Source organism: Colius striatus, chromosome Z (assembly GCF_028858725.1).
Source record: "Colius striatus isolate bColStr4 chromosome Z, bColStr4.1.hap1, whole genome shotgun sequence".
In the NCBI taxonomy this organism is placed as follows: domain Eukaryota; kingdom Metazoa; phylum Chordata; class Aves; order Coliiformes; family Coliidae; genus Colius; species Colius striatus.
Genome location: NC_084790.1, coordinates 12763677 through 12786482, shown reverse-complemented (window position 1 = coordinate 12786482; position 22806 = coordinate 12763677). Strand labels below are relative to the sequence as shown.

Sequence of the window (22806 nt, the reverse complement as noted above, 5' to 3'; positions counted from 1 at the left end):
GTAAATTATCTTTTCTAGGTCACACATAATCGGAAGCCAATGTGCACAGAAAATGTTACAAAGCATTATTAGGTTGCTACCACATTGCCTTACTACCATTACTGCCCTCCTGCATGCAACTATTGTCACTCACATCGTTTAGCTAAGTGTTGCTGCTTATCTAATTTATAAAAAATGAGATAAGTAATGGCTTGGATAAACTCAGGCCTGCTGACAATGACCTGCACATGGTTTAGACTTGAGGCAGAAAAACACATTGCGTGATGGTTCACTTCTGAGGAGTGTCAGCTGCAGAAAACCCACCTGACAGTTCACAGCCAAGAAGTTCCATTCTCAATGTGCAGTGTCTTCTGCACACCTGAGGATACAGCCGTACATACTGTGATTTAATTGGAGGAGTGAAGGAGTTAGCATATGGGGTGTTGTTGTCCACATTTCCACGAAACACCTGTGATAAAATGGCATAGTCGTAAACATGTACCAGGAGGATTACTGGAGGCTTGGTTCATTTCCATTTCTCAAAATTATCTGCGTTCTTCTGACTATCCCCGTACATCTCTCTGCAAGCTCTTCCGAAAAAGAGGCTGCTTTATCATTTCTAGTGCATACAAGATTTTAAGCAAAACATACTGCAGTTAGACTACATCAACATGCATTTGCTACCTGTGCTGAATCAGGACCTCTTTCTTGTCACTCCTAGAAACTGAAGCTATTAATGTAACTGAATTATGTCTTCTTTTCTAATTAGTGTATTAAATAGTCCCAATTCAATTTGGTCTGCAATTATTTACGCTAATTGACATTAATTTTTTCCCTCTACTTCAAGAATCCGATCCAACTCCCACTGAAGCGCTCTGTAACTCTCCCATTGATTGCAGGGGGACTTGAATTAAATCTATAAGCATTTTTCTGTTCACTCCTCACTCTTACCAGATATGCTTGTGGGGTTTTTTTTTCCTCTCATTATGCGGTTTAACCTCCTAAAAGAGAAACTATGTCTAATGCTGCAAAGTGCCTTAGTTCTATCTAAACTTACATGGTAAACAATTAAAAAATAAGTGGTAACTATAAACTGTAAACACATACTTCCCACTGGATGACACTGTTGGTGCAGTACCAAGATTAGCACTGATGAATGAGTTCAATGCTTTTAAGGGTTAACACTAATCTGCCAATGTAATAAAACTAATTGAAAACAGAGGAATGAGTAATTACTGGTAAACTAATTAAAATGAAAAACAGTTAAGTGGAATAAACAGGATTATTCTAGCCTAGGGATATAGTATTTATACAATCATAAATTAAAGTATAAGAAATTAATAGCAGACAGAAAGTGCAAATTTATCAACAGGCTTCTTTTTTCAGAGAAAAACAGTAACAAGGCAACCTATGTAATTCTGTCAGGCAATTATGTTTAAGTACTACAAATACCTCAGACTTCTCTATTCATATATAGATGACTTCATCTTACCATATCTTCATTTGTGCCTTTTACTTTGTACATTGTCCATGACTTCCCATCATTACTGTATGCAATTTTGTAAGATTTTACATATTCTGGACTTCCAATCCTCTTGGCACCTTGAGTTATAACTCCAGTGACTCGCATCTTCTTCTGCAGATTTATCTGAAACAACAGTACAATATTATTACTGATTGTCTGAAGGCCACAATTCTGATTTTAGATTATTTTGGGGTTTTTTTGGTATTTTTTAAATGTCAGCAAGAAAAAAAGTAGCTGTAGCATTAAAATTGGTATCTTTACCCCTGAATTAATTCTTTCTTCTTTTATTTTTTTCACATCTATATGCATATAAATAAACAAAAATAACAAAAGCCTGTATTACTATTATATCTTCATGTGCACACAGGTATCTATATATTAATGATATGTAGGATTTAGGACATAGTATATTACTGGTATACAGGATTACTGCTATGTCTTCCACAACAATGAAATGCAAAAGTGTGATCATTTACCAAAGACTTAGGATCTTAAATTTGCAATCCCATATAAAAGAGCTAAAGTTAAATTTCAGGTTAAATTTCCTTGCAAAAGTATAAATATATAAACATTCCACAAGCGAACAAATAAGACTTTTCCTTGATTGTCACTGAAAATTCATCTAAAGATAACTTTTTTTGAACAGTCAAAAAAAATCCCAAATGGCTATGAACAATCCATGTGTACTCATGTGAGTTGACTTAACACCTTGAAGTACCAAACAAATATGTAGAGAGTTCAACAATACTGAGACAATCTTAACTTCTTTATCCATCCATGATATGGGAAAGACAATTATCACAAAATTCATAATATGATATTCAAATCAAACAGTGCCAGCAGTGTCAGCCTTGTCCATTCAATGAAGTCAGTCATGAAGTAATCTTTGGCAATTGCACTCCCACCCTCTCACTGGTAGTTAGTCGAAGTCTGTAACTTCTGCATCAAATGAAGCTTAACAAAAAGCTGTCATACTGTGACAATTACATGAAGGGGCAGGCAGATGTCTGATTCTATGATTCTATGTCTGATAAAAGGAGACGCATGGAAATACTAGAGAGTAAATAACTAGGACAACAATAATACACTTAACTTCATTAGCACTTGCATTCTCCAAATTATCTCAGACTCTCTGTTAGTGGAGCTAATCCAGCGCAATATGTACTGTTTGGGACAGTAGCCCCAGTACAGAAATATAGGAAGTCTGAGACAGATTAGGTATCTGCTGTCCAAATATCTAAATCCCTTTAATTCTTTACAGTGTGGATTCAAGATTTTCTCTCACTTGGTAATGTAATCTAGCCTCTATGAAGGATTTAAGATGATCTAACTTCAGTGTTTCAGCATCTTACTGTGTAGAGAATAGGAAAGTAGAGAAAGATAGAATTTTACTCTTGTTTTTTTGAGACAGTCTACCTATTTCTCTGCTACTTATCCAAAATAGTTGGGCTTCTGGTACTTTTCTTCTTCAAGTATAAGAAATTTCAGTGTAGTTTTACTATAGTTCTTCCTATAAGAAATTAATATACACTCATACATTTTTAGCTGAATGACAGAATGAATGGCTGAATGAGAGAACTCAGAGTGTGGTGATCGATGGCATAGAATGGAGTTGGAGGCATATTCCGGGGTCGGTTCTGGGGTTCTGGGGCTAGTCTTATTCAACATCTTCAACAACAACTGGGGTGACACTGAACTAGGTGGATCATCTGATTCACCAGAGACTGTGCTGCCATTCATCAGGATCAAAACCAGCTTGAGAGTTGGGAAAAGAAGAATCTCATGAGTTTCAATCAGGGCAAATGCATAGTTCTGCACCTTGGGAGAAACAACCCTGTGTACCAGTACGGGCTGGGAGTTGACTTGCTGGAGAGCAGCTCTGTGGAGAGAGATTTGGGAGTCCTGGTTGATAATAAACTAACCATGAGCCATCAATGTGCCCTCATGGCCAAGGAGTCCAATGGCACCCTAGGGTGCACCAAAAAGAGTTGAGGGAGGTTGTGCTTCCCCTCTCCTCTGCCCTGGTGAGGCCTCATCTGGAGTCCTGTGTCCAGTTCTGGGCTCTTTAGCTCAAGAAGGAAAGAGAATGTTCTGGTTTAGCAAGGAGCAGCTTTTGGCTTAGTAACAGGGGGAGCGGGTTGCAGTGAAGACCCGGTAAAGAGTTTGTGGACTCTCCCCTGGCTCCTGGGTTCAGTCTCACCTCCGGCCCGGCTGGGCCAATCTGGCGCTCGAGGCTAACCGTGGTCTTTGTTCCCTGATGGGCCTAAACCACGACAGAGAACTTCTGGAGAAAGTCCAGCACAGGGCCACCAAGATGATCAGAGGACTGGAGTGTGGTCCTTATGAGGAAAGGCTGCGGGACCTGGGGCCATTCAGCTTGGAGAAGAGACTGAGAGGGGATCTCATTAATACTTAAAGGTGTTTGAAAGGATGGGGTAGCACTTTTTTCTATTGTATCTGGTGACAGAACACAGTGATAATCAAAAGCTGGAACAAAAAAAGTTCCATTTAAAAATAAAGAAAAATTTCTTTATTGTAGGGGTGATGAAACCCTGGCACAGGCTGCTCAGAAGGATTGCAGAGTCTCTTTATGTAGAGGTTTTCAAGACCCACCTGGATGCATTCTTGAGTGATTTGATCTAGGTGGTCTTGATTTGGCAGATGGTTTGGATTAGATGATCTCCAGAGGTCCCTTCTAATGCCTACTACTTTGCAATTCTGTGAGTATTTTAAAAGTTTAGAAACATTAAGAGAGGAGAAGCTGCCTAGAAAAGATCAGATTACTTTTATGATTTTCTCATGTATACCAGGAAAACCTGGGAATATTTGTAATTGCAATGGGGAAGAATGGACTTACACCAGTATTTGAAACAGGTATAAATTAGAAGGGATTCAGGTTTCTACATTCTTGGGAAAACTTTTCTCTCATTCCAAGTCATCCACAACAAAAAGCTAAAGACATAGATGACAGCTCCAGCAACGACTATCGTCTCCCTAACTACATTTTAAAATGTAGCTGACATAGATTAGTAATCAGTTAGACATAAAGATTTCTGCAAGTTGCATAAGCAGATTTCACTCTCCTTGTGGAATTAAGTACTACTAATCAACAGGCAAGTAAATAATTTTTCATATATTTACAAAATTGTTAATAAATAAGTGAATATATTCTCTAAAAAAAATTAGATACCACAGACAAACAGAAATTGGTCATTGATAGTTTGCCTTTTGCGTACACTGACTAGTAGAATCTCCACATTTCACTGTTTTAGAAAAGGAAGATACAACACAAGACCAAACAAATTTTTTTTTATCCAGTTATGCATATACCTAATTTTTCTTTTTACAGATAATAGTCTTGGGAAGGCTTCTTGAATGAGAATTAATGTGAATTTCTTTTCCCCTGTTTACTCAGAAAGAGTAGTTTCTAATGAAACCATGGCTTTAACCACTTTAACGCACTCTCTTCTTTCCATGCCCCAACCTCCATTTCTAATGCACAGTAAATCTGGCACTCACTTTGAGAAGCAAAACAATGACAAAAAATTCCCAGAAGTATTTTGTCATAGAGTTTAATACCATAGTTCAAACTGAAACTTAAAAAAAAACCCAAAGTCCTGCTGAACCAAGAGATTTGGTCAGATAATCACAAAAATGAACAAAACCAATTTATTTTTTAAAGTATTTATTTAATATACATACTGTTTAACCTGTGTTCTTTTAGTTTCAAGAGGTAAAAAGTCTGATTTTTTTCTGCTATGTACCAGCTTTCTCTATACCCTTATCTATACAATTTTACTTACTTCTCTATTTTAACAGATAGAATTTTTCTTTTTAGAGACTTTCTTGATTAGTGACTATACTCTGAGTCACAAATTGAGCTTTGCTTTAAGCAGTATTGAGTTTGACATAACACATGGAATAAAAGCAAGATACTGTGTTTTGCAGTTAGGTTTACACGCTTTGTCAACATTTGTAGAAAATCCCAATGAAGGGGGAACAAAAATACTTTCAAAGCCCTGCAGTTTGCTTACATACAAAATCCCCATGGGGCTAACATCACGCCTGCTGTAGTTTCTTTCTGTGCATATGGATACACTAGGAATTAATTGGCCTTTGTGTCAGGGTTCTTTTATGCATTTTAGACTTTTCAAGTCACAGCTTAGCAAAACTTGAAACATTACAACTGTGAAATGACTACAGTGAAGCAAGTGCTGAAATATTTCTTACCTAATGTACTTCAGTAGGAAGCAAGGTTTCCCAAACAATAAGTGAAATAGTTCTTTTAGCATTTTCAAAGATATTTTTTTGTGACAAATGTGAAGAAAAACAGCTTATGAAGTTCTGCTTTGTGGATTCAGCTCTAGGACATAATACTATTACATGGATGATTGTGTTTTAAAATAGAGAGGTGAAAATCACCAGGATAAGAACAAGAGTTTAACATATCTTTTTAAAAAAGGTAACAGCTTATTCGGTTATAAAAGACACCTTATCATAACCTAGATTAACTGGAAAAAATCAAGGATGATAGAAGATCAATGGCATTTTGAGAGATTTAATCCAGTTTTAAGTTTTAATTTAAGCTTTAATGCATGGTAAAAACCTTGTAAGAAGATGATACTTGAATAGAAATTTGGGGAAATTACTTATAGGGAAAACCAAAAAAAACCTGATCAGTTCTATACATAACTCATCCTCTTTCCACACAGCTGTGTTCAGCTCAGAGAATATTCCAGCAGCTTCCAAGGGACCAAATTCAACCAATGCGCATCAGGGATTTAGCTGCAATGTTCACAACCAGATTCAAGGACACCCATTGCCCTACATCCTCACGGTATGATGCTCATTACGAAATTTGGACAAGGTGCTGTTTAACACCTACAGGTGATGGAATCTACCTCAAGTAGGTTTTGCATTTTAATGAGGAAGATTCTGGGGACATAATCAATAGTGAAGACTGAATCACTCAGATAAAACTACATGTAAAAGAAAAACAGTAGTTTAACATCAATTCATTTAAACTTGATCCTACAAAAAAACAGATTATGTCTACGTCATGTATGGTAAGCAACGCAAAGTAACTGCACTGATACCAGGAAAATCTCAGGCAGAGCACTGACACAGCAGTCAACAAGCAATGTTGAAGGACAAGACTTAATACCTCAGAGTCATTGCTGTATACACTGTTGAAAACTGAATTCATGTAGTGTCAGTCACTCAGTGCCTTCTACACTATGTGACAGAGCCAAAACTGAGTAAAAGAAAATCACTTTGAGGTATATTCCCCTTGAGTGTGATGTATGACTAAGAGCTGGGGAGTAAAATTGACTCTATCAGTTAAAAAGGTCTCTGCAGTCCTTGAAATTTATTTCAACTGATTCCTTTCAAACACCACAATCACCTTGACTCCATGATTAGACCACTTTTATCATCACAGCAGGCCACAGCCATGGCTTTTTTTAAGAAGAGGGGAAAAAGTAACCAGCAAGTTATACTTCCTGCTATCAGCACTGATTCTGTAGGATTATTTATCTATTAAACAATTTTCACCGTTGTACTAATGCTTTTGACTGCAGTGACTTACATAAATCTGTTTCAGGATGCTGCATCATTCAGTTATCTACATGGATGAAGAGTGTGGCCAATCAAGATTTTACTGGAATTTGAAAAAATCCATGTCAGAAAGAGCATTTTCCTAAGAGGAAGTGGCAATATGAACAAGGTAATTTTACTAGTTCCTTTACATTGTAGAGTGAATAATTTTCTAAGGCAACTCAGAACCAGTACTGCAAATTTGCATGGTATGTGTGTAGCATAACTTTTAGGTGTGAGTAAACGGATGACTGCGACACTGGAGGGAACTGGTTCATGCTTCTTTTACATAGAAAGCTCAAAGTGCTCCACAAAACAAAGACCAAAAATAACCTCTGAGCATGCCTAACAAACATCAAAACTGTAGGAAAAAAATCTAAATTTGAAGTCGTAATATGTTAATGTAATAGAACATCAGAGGTTAGAGGCACCATAAGTGGAGGAAGTTTATGTTCATCTTCAATTTGTGATCAAATATTAATATGTGCAGTGTGCAGAAGCTATGTACGTGAAAAATAAAAAGATAAAAAAATGTGTTGCATCTATCTCATCTACACTATTGCACACAGGACAGGAGAAAAAGGGATGAGAAGATTGAGCAACTTTAGGAAGACACCATATGTGATGCTCCTGGCCAGAATACATAACCACATTCCTCTAATTTGTTAGTGCACTATTAGCAATAACACCCATAACATTTCATACAGAACAGATTTGCCTGCAGTATACCTTAAAAATAGCCTTCTAAGACATGCTGAGATTAAAGCCTTCACAAAATGTTGGGTCTTTGAGACTTTAAATGTCTTTTTACATGAGCCTTTGTTCATAAAAAGAAATACAGTTTATGATGTTCACCTATTTCAGTTATGAGATACAACAGCATTGCTATTTATAGTTATCTGTCTTTTTTAGCACAAAGTACATATATATTTACTAATACTATTGCTCATATAGAGTTGAATAAAGAATCAAGGTTATACTGGCATTCAAAGACTTATTATAGTAACAATTATCTGCTGATTTAATCAGTTATTGGAGGTCTGAAATAATTTTTTTTGATCCTTTTTTTAAAAAAGACATAATTCTGATAAAGCCAGGCAAAAAGCAACCACACAAACATCTTCTCCTGAAAAATAGGGACATTTGCTAATGGAAATGTTACAATAAAATCAGGAAGGGCATAACCTGACATGATTCCCTCAATACAGGAAAACTTAGTGATTGTGAAAGCTCCCTCAGAAGGCTCTGAATATGACTGAACATTGCAGGTTCATCCTTGTGTCACGTAAAGAGCAAGAGGCTGCAGAGCAGGACACAGCATGTGATGAGGCACAGGAAGGTCAAAGCAGGTCAGTTACCATTATCTTCCCTGTTGCAAAGCACTGCTGGCACCTGGATCTAAGATGCTCATATATCTTGCCTGTCTGTGGCTTTTTGTTACTCTCCTAATCAGCACTGTCAGCAGAACTTCTCCAGATTTAGTTGAGGGCATTAATGCAGTCAGTAAAGCAGCAGTGATATGTGTTTTAACCAGCATCCAGATCAGGTAACACAGTGATTTATCCATGGTAACCTTCCTGATGTTGCTGCTGGTCTGGAAGGGAGCTCACATCACAGAGAAAAGCCAATGTTTTATCTTATAATTTTAATCGTCTTGGAGAACCAACGTGGTCATTTGTTACAGGTCGCTTTGCAAATAATGATCCTAACATGACTGTGAGATTGTTCCTTGCAGACAAACCAATTAAATAGTTATTTCTGATCTCAAACCCTTTTTCTTTCACTTCGCTGGATGTGCATTCATTTAAGTCTTTCATAGCTTTGCTATTAAATCCTCTGCAAACTTATTCTCCCAGTACTGTTGTTTTCAGCTTGCCTCACCAGTCTATCACACTTTACAGTAACAATAAACGTCTCTCAGGTCTTGCCTGTACGCATATCTTAGCCCCAGACAACCATCTGAAAGCAATTCACCACCTTTGCTATCTTCAGTAAACATGTACATCCTTCAAGTTACTCATGTTGAATCAGAGATGCAAACTGACTTTTTTGTTAAAAGACCAGAAGACTGGTTAAACTCTAGTTTTATGGAAAACATAAATACAAGGATTCTTAGACTCATGTAAAGCTAACACAGAGGGACATACGTTGTTAATAGAACCAAAAAGCACTCACTTTATTTCATCTTTTTTGGGAACTTTCAATTTATGCCTCACAGAGTTTATATGATTAGGGAAACTAAATTGTTGCTTGGTCTGTTTCTTCTTATTAAGTCATTATTTCAATCCCAAAGGTAGTTGTTATAAATGCCGTTAACTGGATGATATGAATTATTCAAACACTGACATATTTAGACTGTCATAAGGCCCATAATCAATCTCATATTGTTCAGAGATTTGTAGTTCTGTAAAATTTCCCCACATTTACAAAGTATTGATTAAATGGATATTAACTACCTACAATTTAAGGTTAGCTAAGAAACACTAAAGTAATTTATTACTATTATTAATTCCATCATATACTTTGGACTTGTGAATACTCTTCCTGTTTTCAGCGTGTTAACATAACCCAGAAAGAACTTCCCAAAATGTCTAGAATATTTCCTAAGAAGTTAAGACTTGGGTCACAGAAACAAACATGCACTTTAACTCTACATTAATCCTTTTGTTTAGAGCAAAGAAATAAATTCAAAAGGTATAGTATTAAAATCACTATGAACATATACTCAGGTAAAATTCTTAATGTGTCCATTATAAATATGAGAGGTCTTTTTTATTGCATCCTTTTAATTTGTTTTGCAAGATGCACTCTGGTAAATATGGTACGAACAAATACGATCTGCCCTCAAGCCCAACAAGGACATTTGGGAAGAATTCCCATTCTGACTTCAGTGGGCTTTGTCTAGGACCTACGTTTCTTCTCAGACCATGGATCACAGAATCACAGAATCTTAAGGGTTGGAAGGGACCTTGAAAGATCATCTAGTCCAACCTTACTAAGTAAGAAGGGAACATGATAGAAAATTACATCTGCGTTGCCCAGATGAAGACATTATTTTCGTTGGTGTTGAATATTAAAGCTGAACCTGGAACTAAATCCATCCATTGAAGTATGGGAGCTAAACCAAAAATTAAAATAGCGGGGAACATGCAGGAGATCAGACTTCCCTGAAAAGGCACTGTGAGGTCTCTGCTGGGGCTTTGTCATCATTGCATATTCCCAACATATTTTAACATAACGCAAAACTAAAGCTACTTAGTTCTTCTACCAAGCCACACAGTAAGTTATAATAATGATAATGGTACACAAGCAACCTAGGTGGGCTGAGAGTACTTCTTAACCACAGTTCAATACCTTGTCTTTCTTTTTATGCAGCTTATCTGCAGAAGTTATATGGATCACTACTGTAAAGGAAGAGGAAGAGTCTACCTAAAGACTGATTCCACACGTGATGATGGTCATAGGTTCTGCAATGAGCAGACTTCCTTTCCTATGCAATCCTATCTACATCAACCTTGGGAGCCACTGCAAATCCTACTATAATTCAGAAGACATCTATACTTTTTGTAAGCAGTCCATGAGGAACAAGTGACACAGTAACTGCTTTTCATGCTATCACGATTCAGCTATCCTTTCCTCTGCCATTAACGAAATGCTGTTTCAGTTTAGCAATTTCAGTTGCTAAATAACTCACAATGCAGTATTTCAATTTTCATAGCACTGATCATAAATTACAGATATTTACCCACTTTCTTTCTTGGTCAAGATGATCCTATCTACTTAACACTTTCTTTACCAATAAGCCTGGCATCCACAGCTGCCTTTATTCTGTCTATCATGACAAACATACCATGATTTTGCCCTTCTCATGTACCTGCAAATACCTTGTCTAGATAGCACAGAGTCTTTTTAATTGTCAGTTTGCAGAGAACTCGAAGCACACTGAAGTTCCAGCTGTAACAAGAGTTTCTGAATGATCTGGTAATGCTGTTTATAACTAGGACAACTATCAGACCATGTTCCCATCATGATAAAATTTCTAAGAGAAAGACAACTGGAAAAAAAAGAGTACATGAAATAAATTCTTCCCACATATTGTCATCTTGAAGAATAATCTGTTATTTTCTTTCACATTGGTTGTGTAGGGAGAGGGGCCAAGGTTTTAGATGGACAAAAGAAAATTAAGAATTGGATTAAATGATTAATTCCCCCTGAATCTTAATACTGAATATTGGTTGAATCACAACAAACATTTCATTATCTCTTGAAATTAAGAATCGACAAGACAAAAACATCAACATACAAGTACAAAAAGTTACCCTTCAGTGACTCTTTCCAATCATGTTATCTCTGCTTTTTTTCTTCTAAATACTTTTTCTTTCTACAAAAATTGGCAGCCAAATGTTAGACTAAAAATGTTAAATGTCGCTTGTTTTTGCAACAACGAAAGCCCTCAAAATCTGAAAAGTTTCATTGAAAGACTGAAGATTTGAACAATGTCTCTTTATCTTAACCATTCATGGAATAAGAAGGTTATAAGAATGCAAGAGCAAAATGCAGTCCCATTTTTCAGTCCACAGAATTGACGTTCCACTAAAACTAAAAGGCCTTTGAGATGACAAGCATCTGCCATCACTTCCTAGGGAAGTCAAGAAGCATGAGATTACTTTAGCCTTTGTTTTCTGCTGATGACTTCCTGTACTTCCAACGGCCTTTATAAAACAAAATTTTACCCACCACCTGTAAAATCATACAGAAACTTGGAGGTACAGCCAAGGACCATGGGCTTGCTTCTCCAAGCTACAGTTGTACCAAGGCTTCACATCTATTTTGACTCTGCATATTGCTCTGCACTCCCATGCCCTACCTATGCACATATGAACTCAACATATATGCACTGCTTTGGGGCCATTGACACAGAAGTAAGTGTATATATGCAATGCTGCTGCATCACAAACAAGAAAATCTTAATATTTTGTCATGCAATTTTATCTTCCACTTTGTTTCCTGAACCTTAGCTGTAATGAGGTAACTTGAAACTTTTTTTATCTAGAAGCCAAGCATAGCGGAACAGTAACTATAAGTGAGGATTATTTGCATTGCTGCTTTTGAAAGCAAGTGTTTAAACCTAAAGCATGACTTGATTGTCATACATTGGAGTAATATCATCTTACAGATCACTTCATTACAGTTGGTGAGACACCACATAGGTCCTGTGGCATCTCCACATGCAACTTACTACTGATGTGAGAAACCAGACAGACACATGTTTGCTCATTATGGTCCGTCATCACTTGCTGGTTTGATTACTTTTAGTATCAGGATGGTAAATGTGAAAAACCATTGAGTCAGATGGTGTTACAGATGCATGAAACAGTGTGTTTAAAAAGTACCGTTACTTCAGTCATTCAACCATATTACATGAAGTAATTAAGGAAAGCTGGCATGCAGGCTGACAGAGCAGGTTATGGATAGTGTTCACCGGCTTTCAGTTGTCGTGGGGATGCTAACTCTGAACTGACTGCTTCTATGTACTTGAAACCTCAATCAAAAGTTGTTTGAATATATTTCTGTATGAGTGTTTGTATGTAGAAAGAATGAAACCAGGAGATATAAAATGATATCAGATAGATACCACGACACGGGAAACAAAGGAGTATCTGGATAATTATACTAAGAAATCAGCTCCCAGTCCTTTTGTTTTCTTGTCTGTTTTGAGTACATAAATTAATTACATTTTTAGCCTGCAAGCTAAATGTACAGATGTTGAGGGAGCTAGCAGACATTCGCATTGTGTTTGCTGAATTAAGTGAAATTATGGCATTTTTTGACTAGCTGAATTTGTCTTCTAATTCCTGAAATTCAAAGGTCCTACATGTGATAGTTTGAGAAAATTCAACTATACTTATTAGCTTCTTTTGTCCCTTTCTAAGGGCTTTCACATATTTACTGCCACTTGTCAATATTCCCCAAGGAATTCCTCATATGATACTAAGGCAATTTTTGGAGCCCTGACAAAAACTGTAGAGCTTTAATAGTTTTTTAAGTGTTTAACTTAGCAGATTACCTGTTCCTATATGTTTTGAGCCATTTTACATGATGACTGAGTTTGTATTTCATAAAGTTCACTTGGCCACATTACAGTAAGCTGAGCTACATTAAGTAATATTAAACATTTAATCTATGATGTCAGGTAGTTTTGGAAGCTGATATAACAGTACTCATGAATGAGGAAATGAACTTTGACAAAATGAACGGTTTGACAGATGGTAGTTTGCTTAGAGCTCTTAGTAACAGATGTTTGAATGAATGTTCTGCAAGACCTCTGTGTATTTTGGGTTTTATCATTTTATTAGCAAATAGCTATCACCTGGTGTATACTTGCTCTTTGGAAGTTCTTGATGTGGAAATTGCTAATTTTTTTTCTTGCCTTTTTTGAGAAAAACCTCAAACACTTTACTGACTCTTGCTTGGGGATAAGAATGACGGAACTTAGAAAGTCTTTATTACATTTTTTTTGTGTTAACAGCAGTTATGATTATATTTGTAAGATTCACAGACGCACAATTAATGATGCCAGCATTAGGGACTGAAACCACAGGTGGTGTGGGAGACACTCATGCAACAATCAACTTAAGCTAGAAATAAAAATAGACATTCTACCTACCAGAAATGTTATTCCAACATATTTAGACTTAAAATGGTTAAAAAAAAGAAAAAAAAGAAAGTAATGAATTCCCAGCAATCACTAAATAAAGTATCAACATGGCTTCTGGAATAGAAACTGGAATTTAGATTCTTTCAAATGACTATTCTAATCATGATGCTGCATAATTCTTCTCACTCTGCTGATTTTAAGCTATCTCAATGTAAACATCATATAGGAGAACACAATAATACACTACTTAGTGCTCAGACACGTTTTTAGTGAATACTGTGTATGGACAATGCTTACAGAAGATTCTGACACTCTGTTTTCTCTGGATTAACACTGCCATGCAGCAAATTGACTCTGTCCATCCCTTGTAAGGCACCAGACATTTCCATTAATTTCCTGGGATGCCCAATGCATTGGTCACTAATTAATTGCTCTGACTTGTGCTGTGGGAAAAAGTTTTACAAGAACTACATTTTTGTAGCTCTAATTGTACTTAGTTGACCTAAAATTATAAATTACATAGGATCTTAAGAAAAATTTTACCCTGAATCTGCTGGGGTCGATCCCTTTCCATCACAGATAATTTTTTTAATTGAGTCATAGAATCACAGAATGGTACGGGTTGGAAGGGACCTTTAGAGATCATCTAGTCCAACCCCCCTGCAGAAACAGGTTCGCCTAGATCAAGTCACAAAGGAACATGTCCAGATGGGTCTTGAAGACCTCCAAGGAAGGAGACTCCACAACCCCTCTGGGCAGCCTGTGCCACTGCTCCCTCACCATCACGGTGAAATAGTTTTTTCTTATATTTAAGTGGAACTTTTTGTGTTCCAACTTTAACCCATTACCCCTTGTGGTGTTGCTAGCTACTATAGAAAAAAAGGATGTCTAAACCTCCTGGCACCCACCATTTAGATATTTGTTAACGTTAATAAGATCTCCCTTCAGTCTCCTCTTTTCTAGACTAAACAGCCCCAGTTCCCGCAGTCTTTCCTCATATGAAAGATGTTCTTGATAGCCCTGCACTGGACTTTCTCCAGCAATTCCCTGTCCCTCTTGATCTGAGGATCCCAGAACTGGACAGAGGACTCCAGATGAGGCCTCACCAGGGCAGAGCAGAGGGGAAGCACAAGGGTACCCTCAGCGTTTAGGAGCAGGCACACATTCCCCCTCATCATCCTTCTGCTGCTGATAGACTTGAAAAATGCCTTATTACTGTTCCTAACTTCCCTGACTACATTTAATTCTAGAAAGGCTCTAGCCTTCCTAGTTGCACCCCTGCATGCCCTGGCAACGTTCCTATACTCTTCCCAAGAAGTCAGCCCCTGTTTCCACCTCTCATAGATGGTTGCTTTCTGTCTGAGTTGTCCCAGCAGATCCTTGCTCATCCATGGAGGCCTCCTACCTCCTTTTCCTCCTTTCTTGCAATTTGGGACACACTGATCTTGGGCTTGAAGGAATTCTCTACTGGAAGATTATTTACTCAGAGTGTCAAGAAATATAATGAAGAAATGTTCTTAATATTGTGCATAGTTATTGATTAAAAAAATATTATTTAAAACAGATACACCAACAAGCTAAACGAACCAAATGTATTTTATTTTGGACTAGAAAACTAATAAATTCAAATTATCAGGTAGAAGTTGGGCACCTTTTCCATAAAACTGTTGTATCTCAAAATATAGCTTCATCTGAACTTTAGCATGTGGCTTCAGAAAACCCCTTTAGGGAAGAAATAAAAAAAATGGTAGAATTAGAATGCTCTTTTAAAATACTCTAAAGAAGATTTTTAACTTTTTCATTTAGAAACACACTTGACATTCAAAAATTGACATAAAAAAGATGAAAAATATGAAATAGAGCTGGAAAGGGATTAACTATTTGGAGAGGAAAAAACCCAAAACTACTGGATATTTTTTTATGAGATAAAAACTAAGGGAAAAAAGCTAACTACTCAACTTGGATCCACTTTATTTCCCATTGTTTTAGTCTGCAATTAAACTGAGGAGTCGAGCTCTTTTGAAAATTAAATTAGGTATTTGAATATTTTATTTAAAAATCAATTGATAACCATACTACATCTTTGGAGAAATGATTCCTGCTGTGTTAATGTGGGATAGCAAAATAACTTTTTAATTTTTCTATTTAATAACTTACATTTATGTACAACACTGTCCTGCAATACATGAGGTGATCAGCCCAAGCTCTCACTCAGTATTGCAACAGCTAATTATATAATAATTAATATATATATTAATATATATAGTTAATTATAAAATAATTAATAGTTAATAATTAGTTAATTTTCTTAATATTCTCCAGATGTAAGGTATGGTCAAGTCTGTGCTCGGTGGCTGTGGATTAATACTAACCTCATAAAAAAAAAAATTCCATGTCCAAAAGACTTAAAAAGCACTTAAAAAAAAGAGGTGGTAGTCTCTTGTGCATCGTTAAATTTTTTTGCATCATCAGGCGTCTTCCCAATCACACTCAAAGCACAAATTATGAGATCTCTTGGTGAGAACTCTCTCCCTTTTTGCTTTTGTTCTGTTCTGTTTCTTGTAGGCAGTAGAATAAACTGTCCTACTTCCCTCTCTAAGCCAAATATTGGAGTCTGTTTTGCCCGGAACCATAATCAGCAGGGAGTCCTCCTTGCCCGTGTCTCAATCCACAACAACCTTGGTCATCTTTTTCCTCCCATCTTGCTGAGGCCTCTGCCATCCTAAGGTGTGTTGAGGTGAATGGGGGGTACCGAGCAAGAGGCTGTCACGGTGCTTCTTTGCTAGCTGGGCCAAACCACAACATAACTCAGTCACTGTGCAATAGCAGCAATTGCATGGGAAGCAGAAGGCATTGATATTTTGCTCTCTTTGCTTAATCGACTGGTAACAGGAAAGACCAGGAAATCAAATTTACCTCATCCTCTCCTTAATCAAAACTTTTCCTAACCTCTCCTGACCTGAAACATCATCTTTGCCAACTATAGCAACCTTTGCTAAGCAATGCTTTCTACCAGGCTTCACTGCATACTCGGAGTTTTACTGTCTATCCTTAAAACCAATACTTTTACCGTTATACTTTTTTAAGCCTTTATCTGTCTTCTTACTTTTTTCTAAGACTATCATATATTTCTGAGGTTGATATTCTTAGAACTCCCTGTTACATTGGCCATCCAACCTAGCCAGATTTTTCTGTGATGAAATGTTAGGAGTCATTGAAACTTCTCCTGTGAGTTCCTTCTCCATTCCAGGCATCCTATCATAGGTGATATGTATTGCTGTTTGGGGCAAATTCACACTTAGGAAGGTTTTCTGTTAACCAAGAACCCGTTGCACTGGTATTATATGCAGAACAAAAAGACCATATCTACTTCCAGCCAAAGGGATCTGGGAGTGTTGGGTGATAGCAGCTGAACGTGAGCCAGCAGTGTGCCCAGGTGGCCAAGAAGGCCAGTGGCATCTTGGCCTGGATAAGGAATAGTGTTGTCAGCAGGAGCAGGGAGGTTATCATTCCCCTGTACTCAACTTTGGTAAGACTGCACCTCAAATACTGTGTTCAGTTTTGGGTCCATCTCTAACGAGAAGGACATTGAGGTGCTGGAGGGGATACAGAAGTGGGCTACCAAGCTAGTAAAGGATTTGAAGCAGGTCTCATATGAAGAACAGCTGAGGGATCTGGGGCTGTTTAGCCTGCACATAAGAAGGTTCAGGGAAGACCTTATAGCTCTCTACAACTACCTGAAAGGAAGTTGTAATAAGGCAGGGGTTGGTCTGTTCTCCCTAGTAACAAGCAATAGAACAAGAAGAAACAGCCTCAGGTTGTGCCAGGGGTGGTTCAGGCAGGGTATTGGGAGGAATTTTTTCCTGAAAGGATTGTCAAGCATTGGAATGGACTGCCCAGTAAGGTGCTGGAGTCACCATCCCTTGAGGTGTTAAAGAGATGGGTAGATGTACTTAGGGAAATGGTCTAGTGGTTCATAGGGCTGGGACAAAGGCTGAACTTGATGACTTTAAAGGTCTCTTCCAGATGAAACAATTCCATGATTCTATTCTATGATTCTCTAATTCTAAAAGACTAAAGAAATAAGCTATTATCTTACAGGATAACATTCACCTATCTTACTCTCTCATCCTTGAGCATGGCTCCTCAATATACACCCTTTTTCCCAAGTCACTTGTAAATTTTAAATGTATGACTTGAGCTTTTGGTCATGTGGATCAGTTCTTACATTATTAGTCACACCAAAATATTCTTTCTCGTTTTTCAGTGTTCTTCATGACATTTCAGTTTATGCATTTTTGGCATATCGACCATGGCTGAAGTTTTTGTGTATTACAGGGATGTTAAATGCAGTGATATCAAAAAAGACAATATTTTATAGAAGTAATGGAAAATCCTGTAAGGGAAAATCCTGAGTAGTAGTAGGGGGAAAAGCAGTTAAGAAATATAAGTTTTGGCTGGTGAAACTGAGAGAGGATAAAAAATACAAGGGCATAGGTATGAACTTCTGAGTTAAAATTCACTGGAGGAGTAATGTTTAGAAGATTCTGCCAGTGGTTTGTGTTAGAGATAAGCAATTACTATGACTTTGGATAAGACAGAGAGAGATCTGTGGTCCTACCCATGGACATCTCTATTCTGATTCATACCACCTTGACACCACACATATGAATACAAAAATACAGATATGTGCAAGGATGGAGCACAGATGGAAGTAAAATCTAAATAAAAAGAAGCAGTGTATTTTAAAGTCATAAATGTAAAGTGACAAAAGAGAAATGAGAGACATGAGTGCTCTCTTGAAAAAAAGAGCTTTGTCAAAAAAGATATGTTATTGCAACAGGCAAACTGACCATTTTTGTTATATCTCAGGAGCAATTCACTAAACAAATGAAGGAAGAGATGTTTGTCAGGGGGAGTCAACATGGATTCAACAAGAGGAATCCTGTTTGACCAACCTGATAGACTTCTATGAGTGCATAACTGGCTGGCTAGATGAGAGGACAGTAACGGATGTCATCTACCTTGACTTCAGCAAGGCTTTTGACACTGACTCCCATAACATCCTCATCAGAAAGCTCAGGCAGTGTGGACTGGATGAGTGGACAGTGAGGTGGATCGAGAGCTGGCTGAATGACAGAGCCCAGAGGGTGGTGATCAATGGCATAGAGTTGAGTTGGAGACCTGTGGCCAGTGGAGTTCCACAGGGATTGGTTCTGGGGCCAGTATTGTTCAACATCTTTATCAACGATCTGGATGAGGGGACAGAGTGTACTCTCAGCAAGTTCCATGCTGACACCAAACTGGGAGGACTGGCTGATTCCCCAGAAGGCTGTGCTGCCATTCACCGGGATCTCGACCAGCTTGAGAATTGGGCAGAGAGGAACCCCATGAGGTTCAATAAGGGCAAGTGCAGAGTTCTGCAGCTGGGAAGGAACAACCCTGTGCACCAGTACAGGCTGGGGACTGACCTGGTGGAGTAGCTCTGCAGAGAGAGATCTGGGAGTCCTGGTTGACAACAAGCTAACCATGAGCCAGCAATGTGCCCTCATGGCCAAGAAGGCCAATGGCATCCTGGGATTCATCAAGAAGATTGTGGCTAGCAGGCAGAGGGAGGTTGTGCTTCCCCTCTCCTCTGCCCTGGTGAGGTCTCATCTGGAGTACCATGTCCAGTTTTGGGCTCCCAAGATCAAGAGGGACAGGGAACTTCTGGAGAAAGTCCAGTGCAGGGCCACCAAGATGATCAGTGGACTGGAACATCTTCCTTCTGAGAAATGCTGAGGGAACTGGGGTTATTTAATCTAGAGAAGATAAGATTGAGGGGAGATCTCATTAATAAGTATATAAAGCATGGGTGTCAGGAGGTTGGGAAATCTCATTTTTCTATTATATCTTGCCACAGGACAAGGGGTAATTGCACGAAGCAGGAACACAAAAAGTCCCATTTAAACATAAGAAAAAAGTATTTCACTGTTCAGGTGAGGGAGCAGTGGAACAGGCTGCCCAGGGAGCGTGTGGAGTCTCCTTCCTTGGAAGTCTTCAAGACCCACCTGGACATGTTCCTGTGTGACCTGATCTAGTTGGACCTGCTTCTGCAGGGGGGATGGACTAGAGGATCTCTAAAGGTCCCTTCCAAGCCCTACCATTCTATGATTATATGAATAGTTAGTGCAAAATAGAAGTATAGGATATTTTTTCTCATTTTATTTGAAAACATTACAAGTTACTGTCACTAATAATGTGGTAAGCAGCATAAAGGCCATATTTTATCACAAGCAACTTATGAGGAGAAATAGAGGTCAGCAGAACTTTAAAAGGCAGATATGACTTACTCTGACCTTAATTTGCTTTTGAAAATATGGTCACTGACCCTTTAAATCACAAGCCAATTACAAGCATTGTAGTGCCATTACTAATTACATGCTGAGAGTGTAAATTTAAAATGGCAATTTCAATTTTCAGTTCATTGGGAGAATGTAGGAAAATGAAATTGCATACTAATTAGTTCATGTGTGTCAGACACCTGAAAGATTATAGAAAAAAAAAACCTCTGCACTCATTACAAGTGAGTTATAAGCAAAGTACTCAAACCTTTCATTTGCCAAGCTGCATATAAATAAAGAAATTAAATGACTAAGAAAATTGATAATAATGGAATGAGGCAAAAATAGCTACAGGCCTGTACATAATTATCCTTTGAGAGACATTGTCCATTATACACGGCTTCCTGTAGAAATTATCTAGCATTAGAAACTATAAGAGTGTAATAGGCTTCAGTTTCACTATGCTAAATGTTAATTTATATTTCCTAAAAATGGAGTTTCTGAGTTTGTAACTTTCCACCTAATCTCTAATGAACATTCATGACCTTTTTAAGGACCCATCTTCCAGATTTGCTGAGCTCCTACTCAAACAAAGAAAAGGTCTCACACACAAATCCCTCACATCAGGAACTGCTAAGAAGCTAGTGACATGACAAAGAAAGTAAGATCTCCAAGTAGGCTGTTGTTAGGGGGAACATTTCTCCCACAAGACCAAAAGAAAGGCAGTCAGAAACTTAGCACAAATCAGAGTGGGATGGCTTTGTAACATTCCACAAACAATTATGAAGTATCTCCCTGGCCATTACAGAAGATATGCAAAAAAAAAAAAAAAAAAAAAAAGATACGGGATTTCTGCTTCTCCTCTCAACAGAAATTGTTCATCCATATAAGGGTCAGGCAGTGTTTGTCTCAGAGTACATTTCATGCTTGAAGAACAAGACAGGGCTCTGATGTAAAGAACTACTAGGCAGTGCATAACGTGTGAGTTTGTGGACGTTTGTATCCTCGCCAAATCAAAACACAGTTTCTGCAGAACTCTAAAAAGGACTTTTTCTCGACATGTATCTTCTCCCTGAAAAAAATTAGACTTTCTGTTTCCAGATGTTTTAAGAAGAAATGTCTTTAGAAAAGGAAAAAAAAAAAATCTCAAGATTTAAACTTTTATTTTCAAATTACAGGGTGATTTATTTAACTCTAAACTTAAAAGAAAAATAAAATAATTGTCAAGCTTTGCAAAAATTGTATTTATTTTAAAAGAAAAATACAAAGAAAAATAAGGGAATGCTAGATGTTTAGTATACATTAATCATATCTGTTAATTAGTTTCTAGAAAGTCTTTACAAACTATGGCTGTCAAAATTACTGAATAACACACATAGAACTGGCACTACCTAGACTAGGTCATGAAATCTCCCCCAGAAGAGAAGAAATTCTTAAATTCAAGAAATTCTGATGCCACAGCCTGAGATTTGTAGACACATTTTCTCCAGTGGTCCAGTCTCCCTTCCAGGTGAGAGCAAAGGGAAGACTTCCCTGAGAGGAGAATCTAAGGCAGATGTTACACTGGTCAGGGTAGAAACTTGCACAGCTGACCAACAGCTGCTTACCCAGTGGATTGCTTTGTGAAATACAAACATGGAAGCAAAAGACTATTATCCCTCCCTGCCCAGTTCATCTCCTCATCCAGACATGTCTAGAGGCCAGTGCTAAATGATTTTTTCTCCATCTCATTTAATAAATCCCACACTTTAAAGCAGCCTAAAAACTGTTGCACTACTGAGTTTTTTATTATCAAGGAAAGTTACATTGGGTTTCTAATCCTGTGAAAATAATTCTACTCAAGCCTCCCAGAGTTACTCTTTCCAGTTTTTTTTTTCAATGTATAAATTTTACAGACTTCCTAACCCCTCTGGTGTTGGCAGAAGAAAACTTAGAATACATTGAAGGGCCTTTGTGTTTTTCACTCAGCAGTAAATAACGAACAGTAACGCAGGCTTCATTTTTCAGAACTGACAAAATCCAGTACCCTCACCACAACAGTTTCAGAGAACTCCATCAAACAGAGCTTTGTTCCTGTTCTCCAAACAAGAAAAATGAACAAGTAATCCTGAATGCTTTACTCCCCTGCTCAGAAAAATCATAAAGGGTAGTCAGTACAAAAACTTTAATATGAACAAAAATTATGCCATATACACAAAGTTGACTTTAAAAGGAATGTATCTGACACACCAAAGGACATGCAGACAGCTCAGCTTAGCTCTAGCAGACGAGATGCTCATGTTTTGTTCCTCCTGTGATGTATTCACTGAGAGGGATGCATCCTCTTTATATATTGACAACAGTGATTAGTGCAAAATGTTTTCCTATAGGTACCTAACAGTTCTTAACTTACTAATGAAAATAACCAAGCTTAGCCCAATTCACTTACAATGGAAAGATCATAAAAGTAAAGAGCTACAGCAATCATTCAATAATCACTATCTTCATTAAATTACAGCCACAGGACTTCATATTCACTGCTTTGTGAATTTTGGTAAAGTCATTTTCTGGGTGCAGAGAAATTTGGTCCACAATGAGGACGCTGCCATTTGAATCATTCTAGTGATAACATCCTTGAGTGAAGACAGAAAAGACGTGCATTTTCAGCCTCACAGATGTGGTTGAACTAACAGCTATTTCAACCTTAATTAAAGCAGTTCATGTTACTTCCAGCATGATGCACACAA

The 22806-nt window shown here is 37.6% G+C and overlaps 1 protein-coding gene across 1 annotated transcript in view; it reads right to left on the bottom strand.

Moving 5' to 3' along the window:
* The window catches only part of EDIL3 (EGF like repeats and discoidin domains 3), a 257156-nt gene that overhangs the window by 53578 nt on the left and 180772 nt on the right, over positions 1-22806 (bottom strand). Inside the window, exons 6-7 of the mRNA XM_062018152.1 lie at positions 1472-1627; positions 304-448 (exon numbers count right to left, since the gene is read on the bottom strand). Coding sequence (XP_061874136.1) covers positions 304-448; positions 1472-1627 — 301 coding nt within the window. The remainder of the gene's footprint in view (positions 1-303; positions 449-1471; positions 1628-22806) is intronic.